The 13693-nt window shown below is 40.5% G+C and overlaps 1 protein-coding gene across 3 annotated transcripts in view; it reads left to right on the top strand.

Moving 5' to 3' along the window:
• Positions 1-313: 313 nt before the first annotated feature.
• ppm1ba (protein phosphatase, Mg2+/Mn2+ dependent, 1Ba) overlaps positions 314-13693 on the top strand; it is a 17546-nt gene continuing 4166 nt past the window's right edge. For 2 of the 3 annotated variants that reach the window (XM_034899001.1, XM_034899003.1), the window contains exons 1-5: positions 314-738; positions 6027-6945; positions 7408-7525; positions 8895-9009; positions 9307-9364. In XM_034899001.1, coding sequence (XP_034754892.1) covers positions 6058-6945; positions 7408-7525; positions 8895-9009; positions 9307-9364 — 1179 coding nt within the window. In that variant the 5' untranslated portion in view covers positions 314-738; positions 6027-6057. The remainder of the gene's footprint in view (positions 739-6026; positions 6946-7407; positions 7526-8894; positions 9010-9306; positions 9365-13693) is intronic. The other variant, XM_034899002.1, reaches the window with a different exon arrangement.

The raw sequence follows: 13693 nt of genomic DNA, 5'->3' as shown, positions 1-13693 counted from the left end.
AACCATCTTTCTACATGTGTCCACTCCCTCCTCAGGAGATGAAGATCCATTTAAGCATGCATCATCGGAAGAAATGTCTATTTCCTTTCGTTTATTCAAGTTTGGTTCCTGGTGGAAGCAGTTTATTGAACTGGCTAAACTAGATGTGGTGCAGCCACTAAGTTCTATCAATTACACCCATAAACAGTATACGATTACACCTGTGCTTTTCCTGCATGTTTTTCTAACTGACTCATTATTTGACCAATCGTGTCTCAGCTTGGAATCAGCGTTTGACCAATCACAGAAGAGAGCGAGATGATTGCCTCTCCTCCAAAACTGCGTGTTGGGAAACGAACGTCATCTGCTTCATACATTTAGCTAGCTGTAGCCAAAATTAGCTAACGCTAGTTGTTAAAATCATAGGTACAGCTTATGGAAACGAGTGTTTTTATTTTCAACCGACAGCCTACGCGTCGCTTATTAATTTGGTGCCTCTGCGTTACAGTCCCAAACATGTATATAAAAGCCTTGTTCCGATGCAGAGACATGCTGAAAGCAGAACTGGTCGTGTAAAATGCTGGCTAGCCTAATCAAAGCTTGCTAGCTGACAAACAGGAGCCGAGAAACGAAAGTAACGTTAGCCAACACTAACTAGAGATAAGCCTATCACAAGAAGCCCGGACACAGCTAAACATACTTGCAACTGAAGCCACAAGAAGAAGGACTTAGAGGTAACGTTGGTGCCTTTCCTACAAAGTAAGTAACGTCTGGTACTTAAAAAGCAACGTTTCTAATAAACATCTCACACTAACACTGGCTAGTTACCCGCTAACGTTAACGTTAGACAAACACTTTGACAACTGTAAACTCTAACGTTAGCTGGTTAGCTAGCAACACAAGTGGTCTTATTTTCAGTTGGAGACAACTTAGCTAACGTTATTATGGATTAGAGATATATAAGTATAGTTGTAGCTAGCTATGTATCTTGGTGGTCGTGAGGATGATTATATTATCGGCCCTGCTGATGTTACGCCAGTTATTTACATGTGCTCCTATTTGTTAGTTAGTAATTGACGTAGCTAGCTAGGTTGTTACTTTCTATTTTGCTGGTCAAATGTATCATTAGCACCTGTGTGCTTAACGCTAGCTAAGCTAGATCTGACGTTAATGGCTTAAATAGCTAGTGGATGGCATAGCAACTTTTCTTTATGCTCAACATTTGGTAAGTAATGTAGGTATGTTCAAGTTATGATTGTTTTAATACAACAAAGGTCGCCAAGATTAAAAATTATTTTATGCCAAGATTTGTATTCTGTGCCTATCGAACACAAATAAATAGGAATGAACTTGTTTTATTGCCTGATTAGTGGTTAGTTTTATTCGGGTGTTGGTGTGTTTTTAGTCAGTGTTTGTGTGACAGTGTGTTCCAGAAATGGCAGTATCAACAGTGGCATGTTTGTGTTGGCACCTTGATATGAAATCCTGCATTAGCCATGCTGTTTTAACCTATGACTATTGCAAGTCTAAAGTCAAGTACGCTGTTGGTCATCTCTGTTGAATGAACCGCATTACACGCAGCTCAGATACAGTGTTAATTTCCAAGCTCGGAATAACTCAAAGATAAATGTGTGTGAACAGAAAAAGTTTTAGATGCATTTTTTTGACAACTGTTTTTCAGTTAATTTTACAATTGGATAGCATTAATACTTTATTTTAAACTGATGCCCTGAGCATGGAATCCGGGATTTGCCATATTATCCCTGATACTCAGGGTTGTTGACAACTTTACTTAAACTTGTGTAGCCTTAATCGCCTTTCCAGGCATTGTCATATTCAGATTATGCTTACTATTTGCTTATAAAAAGGATTATTCACTTGCATAATGACATGTAATTAATATAACAGGGGTCAACAGTAACGGTTGCCCTTGGCAACCAGATTGAGTCAATTGGCAACCATTTTGTGGCCTCTGGTTACTAGAGTGCGGATCGGGCCGGATTTTTCTGTCCGAGACCGGCCCGCGTCTGACAGAGCAGTAACCGAACCCGACCCGAGCCCTACAGGCATTAAGATATTTATGTCCGAGCCCGACCCTAGCCCGACACAGTTAAAATCGGATTTGTTTCTCATACTAATGACACATGTACGTTTGTTTTGTGTGGAAAGTCCGCTTTTATTAACATCATATGTGGGGGATTATGTCAGTAAATCTGAGTAAAATAAATACCTTGCTTAACCTGTATTGATAAGCCGTCCCAATAAGAGAAGCGGTAACAAAAAAATGTTCAATGCCTTATCGCGCTGATGTGACCGAGCCCGACCCAAACCCGAGCATCCTTTCTAAAAATCTGTTCGAAACCGGCCCGGCCCGTTGGGTACCGTCGGGTCCCGTCGGGTCCCGTCGGGTCCCGTCGGGCTCGGGTCGGGTATCCATCCTCTACTGGTTACCCTCCTTCGGCAACCATCCCTTAAATATTTGTTTTTTGTTTTGAAAATAAAATAAAATCAAAACTAGAAAATCTTTTTCCAAATAAGTCAATAAAGGATTCAAACCGCGGAACGTACAACCGTCGTCCGCTAAAGCTATGAGCTAAAAGACACAAAACTGGCACTGGTCATGGCAGTTGTTGGAAAAACAAAACAGACGGGGCTAAATGTTGCATTTCACTCCCCGATGTACAGTAAGTCGAGTGCAGATTTGAGTTGCGCATGCGTCACTTTGCGGCAAGTGAAGATGTGAGTTGCGCATGTGTCACTTTGCAACAAGTAGCCTACAAGATGCTAATGAGAGACTTCTGTAATGTCAATACAGTAAAAATGGACCTACTTAACAAAGTTTGTTCATGGCTGGCTACAAGCTAGCAATCACACAAAACAAAGGCTCACTGGAATGGAGTTTTGAGCTAATGTTAGCAATCAAACAATCATAGATGGCTAAAACGTTTTTGAAATGATTTCCATTAGGGATGAGCGAGTACAGCATTATCTGTATCTGTATCTGTTTACCACATGAATTATCTGTACTCGGACTGGACGGGGCCTAACCCGGAAGTGGAAAGTATTTAACCCGGAAGTGGGTCGGGTTGTCTTGAAATGGGCTGGCCTTTAACCGGTACATTATATTAAGCATACAATTGATATGGGTTGATCAGAAATTGTTATATTTATTGCTGATTAGAAAACTCATTACTTGATAGCATCAGCATTGAGCTTCATATGCAATAGGAATACTTGGAAACAATGGTGGTGGTCAATATTCAGAAAAAAGGACATTTGTGAACGGGCAACACAGATTTTGATAATGAAAAACTACAAATGTTACACAATGTAGCTTTAAGGAAGATCACCAGTGGCCAAGGGGATTTCTACCTGGGCTGTGTCCAAAATCATCCACTTATTCACATCATTAGTCACTATACAGTAAAAAATACTTTGTAGTGGACAATAAAGTGTGTCGCATGATAGCCTTTATCTGGCACTTACAACCCATTTTGACATTATTTTTAAAAGAACTACATGCATTTCAAGCGTTGATTATTGACAATGTCCCATCGATAGTACACAATCACTTTGTTTTCTACTACATCACTATGCTACATTTCCCCTCAGCCTGTTCACAATGGGACTCTTTGTATTTTGATCATAATGTGTTAATGTATTGCTCATTTGGTACATGGCCACAGTCTATTGTTAATTTCTTTAGTTTTTACCACCAAATACAGTATACCTGTTGGGTGATACTTTCACCTGAAATGTATATGTCGACTATTTTTTCCTACTATACACTGCATGTCACCAAAAAGGGAAAGAGAGAGGACCATTATGTTAGTGGAAGTTCACTGCTGTGTGTAGCCAGATTAGCCTGTCAAACGACAGGCTAATCTGGCCCTGCGTGGATCCCATCAGCAGCTGACTGGTAAATTGAGTTAGCTTGTTAAAGCTACCCTGCTTGTCTGAAGTCTGACACCTGTGGGCCTGTCTGTTTGCCAGATTTCAACTCTGACTCTTAACTGCATCAACCATTCACTTCATCTTGCCAAGTGTGCCATGTGAAAGAGAAACAATTGTGTGGTGTTAGTAAATCCGAGCGAGGTCAGTTTACACACACACGCACACACACACACACACACAGTAACATGGCTGTGTAGATCTCTTGTCACATGCTGCAACCACCAACAACTACTTCTTCTGTTGCTATAGCAACCATTCAGCTGCCGATCTAAGTTGTGTAGCTATGAAGACTTTAGACCGGGTGACCTCTCTCCCCTGAGTTCTCAATGCTTACCTCAGTACTTACAAAGTTGTGTGTGTGTGTGTGTGTGTGTGTGTGTGTGTGTGTGTGTGTGTGTGTGTGTGTATATATGTCTGTATATGTGTGTGTGTGTGTGTATATATATATGTATATATGTATATATGTGTGTGTGTGTATATATATATATATATATATATATATATATAATTCTGAGAACAGCAGGAAATGACACAATTCTGAAAAAGATGACGACTTGTTCCCTCAACCTAAAAGGCCCCCGGCCTTGGTACAGTGTGTGTTGCTGCAGTGGTGAAAGAGCAGATGAGTTGGTTTGATGAGCCGGCTTTGATAACTACTGCTCAATCATAAAGTGCATGAGTGCGTGTGAGTGACCACCCTGTTGTATCACAATTAAATAAATTGGGAGAATGGAAGTCATACAAACCTCTGGTACGGACGATCCACTTTTTTGTAAAAGTAAACAAACAGTGCTAGACAAATACAACAAAGGAAGAGTGTAGGCAATATTTTTTGGATCTGTTTGCAAGTGACATTTTTTTATTTTTTTTATCACTTACAGACCTACAGTTCTTGGTTACTTTGCTCTCATGCACAAGTGTGTTGGCTCGTCTGCTGTCGTAGGCTTGGTTTGTGTGCATCACACTCTAATGTGAACGTAACTTGTCAACTAGAAACATTACTGGAGGTAAAAGATTTGTGTGTGATATTGGGAGCTGATTTAAAATGCATATTACATTGGGAAATTTTGATTAAAAATCACCTCCGTTTTAAGTCAGCTTTCTCATCTACTTTGTAAAGTTTGTTAATGCTCTTTGTAGGAAGCTCTGGCTTACCAAAGAAGCTTTTAAGTTTGCTCCTCAGTCTCTTTAAGCATAAACCAAAGTGGCTGTGCTATTTCTGGATATGATGAGCAATGATTGCTGTTTGGTTGAATTATTCCTTTAGGACTATTAGGTAAACCGTACAAGAAACGCACACATGCTTGTAAGCTCCAGCATGCCAAGTCTCTTCTTCAATTCGCTTTATTTACTACACGGGAGGCAGAAGATTTCTGGTACAGTGCATGCATTTTTAATTAATGTTTTAGAGAATATTTACAGTTGCCATAACACGTTTTTGTTTCATATCTTAATGCATTTTTCACATTATTACATTATGAAAACCTTTCCGATTTAGATAGATGTATTTCCAGCTGAGTCTGAGCCTTTTACACATAGCATGAGAATGTACATGTTGACCTTCAATTGTCAAAGGTTAAACATCAAGAAACACAACTGGCCATGATTGCAGATATTAAGTTATGACTTAAACTGCAAATTAACTTAACCACTATTTTTGTGCTTTTGTGTACTACTTGTTTTAATATGTATGTTTTGTGCTTTGTTTCAATTAAATGGTTGCTAATAGCACTTTGTTACAAACCCTGCATGTCAGGTGTACACACATTCTGTATAGTTGGATGGAAAGGTTGGGAGTTAACATTCAATTTAGGTCTATCAATAAGCCATAATACCAGGGCTCTCCTAGTGTTAAACCTGAATTGAATGAAGCCATAATTCATGTTATCAGTTTTACCTGTGTCAAAATGTGTGGAAATGTGGAACAGCTATGGAACTGTTATTATGAAAATGTAATTTGTGAGGATTAACATTTTAACTCTATTCTAATCAGTCAAAATCATGATATTGTGTCTACATGCAGTGCGCAATTGTTAAATTCAAATTCAGCGTATTTTTTTTGTGTCCTATGTCTGTTCTTTTCTCTCCCACAGGTAGCAGTGGGTCTCTCTCTAGGGCAGAGCCATGGGTGCATTCCTGGACAAGCCCAGGACAGAGAAGCACAACTTGCATGCTGAGGGCAATGGCCTGCGCTATGGGCTGAGCTCCATGCAGGGCTGGCGGGTGGAGATGGAGGATGCTCACACAGCTGTGTTGGGACTTCCCGCACCTGGTATGGCTGACTGGTCCTTTTTTGCCGTGTACGATGGTCACGCTGGCTCAAGGGTTGCCAACTACTGCTCTAAGCATCTTCTGGAACACATAATCAGTGCTAGCTTAGGGGGCGGAGGGACCCAATGTCCACAGGCTGGTTCAGACAGCTCCGCCAGTGACCCTCCAGCACTGGTTCCTCCAACAGTTGAGACTGTGAAATCCAGGATTCGGACAGGCTTCCTGAGAATTGATGAGCACATGCGCAGCTTCTCTGACCTTCGAAATGGCATGGACCGTAGTGGCTCTACAGCAGTGGGAATCCTCTTATCACCTGATCATTTCTTCTTCATCAACTGTGGCGATTCTCGAGCTGTTCTCTACCGCAATTCACAAGTGTGCTTCTCCACACTTGATCACAAGCCTTGCAACCCACGTGAGAGAGAGCGCATTCAGAAGGCTGGCGGCTCAGTAATGATTCAGAGGGTTAATGGGTCACTGGCTGTATCAAGGGCCTTGGGGGACTTTGATTACAAGTGTGTAGAGGGGAAGGGCCCCACAGAGCAGCTGGTTAGCCCTGAACCAGAAGTATTTGAGATGGTGCGGGCCCCGGAACAGGATCAGTTTGTGATCCTGGCGTGTGATGGTATCTGGGATGTTATGTCCAATGAGGAGCTGTGTGAGTTTGTGAAATCTAGGCTTGAGGTGTCTGATGATCTGGAGAGAGTCTGCAATGAAGTGGTGGACACCTGCCTGCACAAGGTTGGTACACATGTTTTTGAGCATTACTTTTGTGTGTTTTTGCTATGATAGGCACTGTTTGTTAACCCTTGTGTTGTCTTCCCAAAATTGAAAATCAACACTTTAGTTAAGGCTTTTTCATCAAAGTTTTAACTTTTTCTTACGTTTTTGTCCCATTTTTCAACACTTGACGCTTTTTCCGATGTTTGTCATCTTTCTTTGACATTTTCAACATTAACTTTAGGTTTACAGTTATTTTTTGGGTTTATGCCATTTATAGGAAATAAAAAATGTTTGAGTTAGAAAATAAAATAACCTATATAAAATACTTGCATATAATATTGATACTAAGCACTCTGGCTCGCTGTGAATCATAGTGCAGACTGTTCCATAAGTTGTACCAAGGAAATATTTTTTTTAAATAATTTTCAATACAACACAATAACTCCTTTTTTACTTCTTCTCTCCTCCGGTCCATCTCAGGGGAGTCGGGATAACATGAGTGTTGTGTTAGTGTGTTTTCCCAACGCTCCCAAAGTGTCGGAGGAAGCTGTGAGGAAAGACGCTGAGCTCAACAAATATCTGGAGTCTCGAGTAGAAGGTGAGAATAGATGGATGAAGGAGAAAAAAATGTTTTTTTACAGTATGTGCCATACTGGGATTGTTGAATATTACAATATTGAGTTGCTCATTTTCATAATCTTAGTTTCTTCTGAAAAGAGCCCTGGAGTATAGGAATTGTATGTGTGGTTTAAAGTGAACTCAATGCCATTTGATTTAAATATGTTCTTGAGTTACTTTCATGAGGTGAACTGAAGAATACTGTGTGTTTTTATAACAGCTGTGGATATACACCCTTACTTATAACCTCAATCCATTTCAAGAATATAAAGACCATACATAAAAATCAAAACCATTAATATTTGTGTTTATGAAGTTGTAGTTGGATAAACTGGTCTTATCTTAGACAAAGATATCTCTGGGAGAAGCAGGATCTTCCTCCAACAGAAACTCATATCTGGATGTATGTTTTCTCCATTGACTGACCCTGCCACTCTCTATTGTCTAAACTCCAGCCAAGTTATCTTTGGCCCACAGCAGAGGAATGACACCAGCATGACCTCCTTTTCCATTTCAACAAGCATCCCCTCTTTCTTCCCTGTTTGCTCCTCTTCTCCCTAAACACATCTTTCTCTCCCCTTCCTCGCTCAAACAAACCCTGTCTTGTTTGGATGGATTCCCTTCTGTTTTCTTTATGTCCTTTTCTTTCTCATTTCATCCTTTTTTTCTTTTTTTTTTCGAGGGTGCACTGGTCCCTCTGATGAGCACAGTGCAGCTTTTCTAGAGTTTGTTGGTTACAGTGACTTTCTTCTGAGGCTACTTTTTGTGTCAATCTGCACTTGTCTTGTTTTACCAAACTGCTACCAGTTTTGTCTTGATCATCAGAATGCGAAAAAAACCTGGGCCTAATATTTGGAAGATATGTTGTAATATCTAATGTAAGAATATGCAGTTGGTAACACAAATTGGTAGTTATTGTGTATAGGCACTCCAGATTGGGTTCAAATTACTTTACATGTCAAGGTAAATTACAGTTATGCAAAAGTTTGTTTGGGTGTTTGGCTTCAGGTACTGTCCAATATTGGAAGATAGAAAGAGAGAGAGAGAGAATCGAATGGAAAAAAAGAAAGTAGTAGAGGAATGCTCTGGCTGAACATTAGCCTGGCCTCATGCCATACTCAATCTGTTGCAGTCCTCTCTCTTCCTGTAACCTTCTCTCTCTTCGTATCAGACACACACTCATTTCCAGAAATCAATTTGTATGTTATCCTTGTTGACTTCCTCTTTATTTGTCACACTTTTGGTCTCTCCTCTGTTCTTCTCTCCCTCTCCTTTCCTTCCCAGCTGTTCTTGGCTACCTCCAGCTCTGTGAATACTGACTTGTATATCATGTCTGGTGTTGTTTTTAGAGATGCTGTCTGGGCCAGGGGAGGACGGGTTTCCCGACCTGGTAGCAGTGATGAGGAACTTGTCCACCGACATTGGCATGCCCTTGCTGCCACCAGGAGGAGGCCTTGCCAGCAAGTAAGCATCACCACCTTCAACACATTCGGTGTTATTTTAACACAGAAGTTGCATGTTATTCCGCATTCATTAATGTTAGCTCAGCTGTTGGGTTTTGTCATTGGGACTTTATAACTAGGAATAGAAAATACTTTCCCGGGTTTGCAGTCATTACAATACGAGCAAGATTTTTTTCTACTACTTCACCTTACCGTACCTTGTTTTTCCTGTTGCTTTGATAGACGGTTTTGAATTAAATAACTAAATAAAATAATAAAAAGACCTGATCACATGTTTGTGTCTGTGTACCTCCTGCAGACGCAGTGTTATTGAAGCAGTATACAACCGTCTAAATCCATACAGGGAGGAAGATGGGGTGAGTAGTTGTGATTGAATTTGTGAATTTGAGCTGTTTCCTTCTTTGACCATTTACACAACACTCACACACAAATATTTTGCTAAATTCTTAAGGGACACTACACATATGAAACCTATGGAACACATCTGAGTTTTAGTGGTTTCTAAAAACCTCTCACTATTATGTTGAATCATCCCGTCTGGTGCCAGGCTGGAGATTTGTGTGTACTGTATTTATTTCACACTCAAAGCCATAGCAGGTGAAGTATTATAATTGACTTCAGGTTTGCGCACACCACACCCTCCCATTTGATAATCATCTTCTTTTTTTTGTGTGTGCGTGATACACCTTCCGGTCAGTCCTTATAATTGGTTATGCATGACAACACAGCTTTGTCAAAAGCATTTCTAGTGGAAATGAAACCTGTTTCTCTTTTACAAAGTCCAATGAAAGCATTCTCTTCTACGGTATTTAGTCAAAGTGGGGCACTCACTGTGCATCAAAGATTTTAGGCTGATATTTGAGTGTTTTCCCCTTGGTTCTGTTTCGTTTCACACTGAGACAAATCAAAGTACACCAAAATGTGCCACTTAAAACCATGCAATAATGTTCGCTCCGCTTATTGGTCAGATATGTCTAGGGCAGGAGCAAAAACGTAAAAACAAGTAAAAGGTCTTGTGTTCTGGTCTAGTGCATATTTCTAGCGTGTCCATTCGGGCTGAACAATATTGTGTTTTAGCATTGACATTGCGTAATGCGCTTGCTTGCCCACATTTTGCTGCTTTTTTGCTGCTTGATAGAAACTTTCACCGTTCTCCTTTTACATGATTATTACCATCCGACCCTTCCCCTTTAAGACAAGTACCCATGTGGGCAATGTGTGTATGTGACGTTAGTCCAACAGGGTTTATTGTTCTGGGAAGTGAGGCTCTCCGTATGTAGAAAAGTACCGTATGCAGCAGCTGCCGCTGACACAGTGATTCAAATAGTTTTTGATGGGTAGTCAGTGAAGCTACAGAGAGTGTTTGTTTTATGTTGGCTGCAAATACAAACTACTTCACCTGATTAATGCAACATAATTACAACGTCTCCCGGCCATTTTCTCTCGCAGAAAGCTGCTACCAGCCAGGCTAAAGCTAATATAGTTAGCCTAAAGAACCAAGGGGTCCGTCTGTCCCAACTAACGTTACGGTTCGGAGCTGCGATGCTGGAAACGTAACACTAATCTACTACAGAAGTCTATGTCTGAACTTACGTCATTTACACTGATTTAATTGTTCTTGGATACACAGTTTGTTGCTAGTGTGCATGACATGCAGGTCTGATCAATATATCAAATCAATACATCATAGCTGGCCCCGCTAGTTGACTGCAACCTGAAATTTAGAGGGAGCAACATGCAGTTGTTGTCATTCACGTTAGCCTGGATTGATTATTATATAAAATACAATGGTGTCTTGCTAGTCAACCAGCGTATTTCTACCTAATTTTCCTCTCCAAAATCACTTTAGATGAGGAACGTTAGTCACAGCTTACTTGCTTTGGTGTTTGTAAAGCATTAAAGTCCAACAAAGAATGTTTAACATTAGATAAGATCCTTTTTAATTTTTTTCTTCTATGTAGATGCACTCCCCTACAAAAAAAATGTCAGAATGTCAGATTTTTTACAATATCGTGCAGGCCAAGTGCCCATGCAGTGTTTTCTTTACGTTGCCTTTAAAAATTATCCTGTTGACATAATGCACCCTCCGTTGGCTGCTGCTCACATCGCAACTTAACAACAAGTAGAACTACTCAGAGGTTATTGGGCCCGTCCAGTTTAACTCCAAATATGGTTGTGTCAATGTAGTTTATTGTCAAAACATTTGCTTTCTTCCGAGTCGACTATTAAACCAACATCTCCAACAAAAACATCACAGTGGTGGGTCCGTTCTAATTGGACAACGTTCAACTTGTCAGTTATGTCAGCTCATCGTCCTGATATCAAACATCTGGAAACATTAGAACGGCAAGTGATTCAGTGTAGTTGTACAAAAGGCCGTCTATCAGCAGTTATTGTTAGAGTGCATGTCGGAGAATACCCCTAAACCCAACTGCAGGTCCCTCATTTTGTATTGAAAGTTCAAAATTTGTGCGATTTTGGCATAGTTTAACAAACTCCTCTTAGAAATTTCATCCGATCAACTTCAAATTTGGTCTGTGCCATCTTAAGACGTTAAAGATGAAAATTTATTAAAAGAAAAACTTTTCATCAAACGGCATGGCCGTGGCGGGGTGGCAATTTTGTACGTTTTGCCATCGAAAGAGGAAGTGGGTGTAACTTGAGTGTACGTTGTCCAATTGGCTCGGAACCTTTCACAATTCATCAGTCAACCCTAACAACATATACACGCTTATAGTGGTTCAAAGTCAAAACGCCCCCTAGTGGCAACAGGAAGTGGGCCTAAAAGTCAAGGTGCTTTACTTTAACAAACTCCACCTTGAGATTTCATCAGATCGACTTCATATTCAGTCTGTGGCATCTAAAGACCTGAAAAGTTATTAAAAGAAAAACTTTTCGTCAAACGGTGTGGGTGTGGCGTGGTGGCCATTTTGAGTGTTTAGTGATGAACAAGAAAGTGTCTGTAACTACAGTTTACATGTCGTATTATCTGCTTGAAATGTCCTGCATCAACAAGAGTCCAGGCCTGAGGACAGATACAGGCCAATATCAACTATTGTCTATAGTGCCACCAACTGGCAACAGGAAATCTGCCTTATATGACAAACATCATCCGATTTACATCAAAAATTATGTGTGGTTATTATGTAATACTGAGCCGCCTTTAACTACGCCCACTCTCTTTTCATAACATTTGAACCGTTTAACGTAGACCCTTGTGTGAGGTGTTGTTGAACTTAGTGTCCCTTCTTCATTGTTGACACGGTGGTCCGCTCCCTATGCTTAAGCCACCCCCCCTTCATAACATTTTAACAGTTTAACATAGACCCTTGTGTGAGCTGTCATTGAACTTAGCAGAGAGTTTTTTTCTTCAGTGGGAATGCTTTGCACTGCCCTTATACGTAAGCCACGCCCCTTTTCTTAACAGTGACCTGTTTAAGGAAGCGTCTTGTGTGATGTATCATTGAACTCAGCAGGGAATTTCCTTTTCACTGGTGACAGTTTGGAGTGTCTGAGTGAAATGCTCGGTTGTAAGAAGCGGCGCGGGCAGATTATTGAGGGCTCATCCAACGCTGCTTGCAGCTTGCTGAGGTCATTGTTATTCTTTGCTATACATAATTGCTATGCAGTGTGTATGGTGTCCTTTACAATTTTCTTTCTTTCTTTTCAGAAGCACACACACACAAACACAACCACAACAATACCAAAGCTACCCACGCCCATGTGTTCACTGTTGATTGATCTTAATAAAGCATCAAAACAGGGAAGTTGTTTTTCGGTCTGTGTTTTAACAGACACACCCGGGGCAAAGTTGGAAACCAGAATCAGCTACAGTAAAGTTTAAAATACAGTCCTATTCTCGCAATCTCAGTAATATAAAATGGAAATGGTCTATAGATGTAATCATTTGGGTTTGGGTTTTGGTTTTCCTATGAAGATTTTCTTGTAAAATGTTGGGGGTTGTTCGGACAGACCTGCCCCCACTGCTAAAAAAAAAAAATCCTGAAGGAAACACTGCCATGGTCAAACAAGCTTGTTTCATTTAAATAATTTTCCAGACATTGTTTCTCGACGTTACTCCATCTGCTCAGCTCATAGAGACTGCTCTGCCGGCCTCTGTGTCCAACTTAGCAACTTTGGGCGGTTAGAGGTTGGATCATATTCTCACAGCAAACAACTGCTCCAGAGTTTGCTTGGAAGCGTACCAAGACCACCTCTTCAAAAAGGTCTCGGTAGGCTTGTTTGGTCCGCTTTTGGTGCGCGTCGGTGCAATTAATGCGATACACCTGCACAAATTAACAGCACCAAAGGAAGTATACCCATAGAATGGTGCATAAAAAGTAAAGGTATGTTTCTTATAGTATCCGGTTTCATATAAAGGCCTAGTTCTCTATTTAGTTGTGGTAAATAAAAGCTATGGCCACTATTAGAGAATTTCTGGTACTAAGGAGTCTGTATGGAACAACTGTGACGTCACATTCAAGCAAGTTGTGTCTCAGGATGTAGTTTTGCCTCAGATTTGGAAATACATGCTTGCGTTTTGCAGAGATCTTTACTTGCAAGCAAGTTTTACAGAAAGATGCCATTGATGATATAATGGATTGAAAACCGGGAGTCAATGGTGTGTGTGTGTGTGTGTGTGTGTGTGTGTGTGTGTGTGTGTGTGTGTGTGTGTGTGTGTGTGT

The sequence above is a fragment of the Etheostoma cragini genome, chromosome 17, assembly GCF_013103735.1.
Source record: "Etheostoma cragini isolate CJK2018 chromosome 17, CSU_Ecrag_1.0, whole genome shotgun sequence".
NCBI lineage: Eukaryota > Metazoa > Chordata > Actinopteri > Perciformes > Percidae > Etheostoma > Etheostoma cragini.
This window is presented reverse-complemented; position numbering and strand designations above follow the sequence as displayed.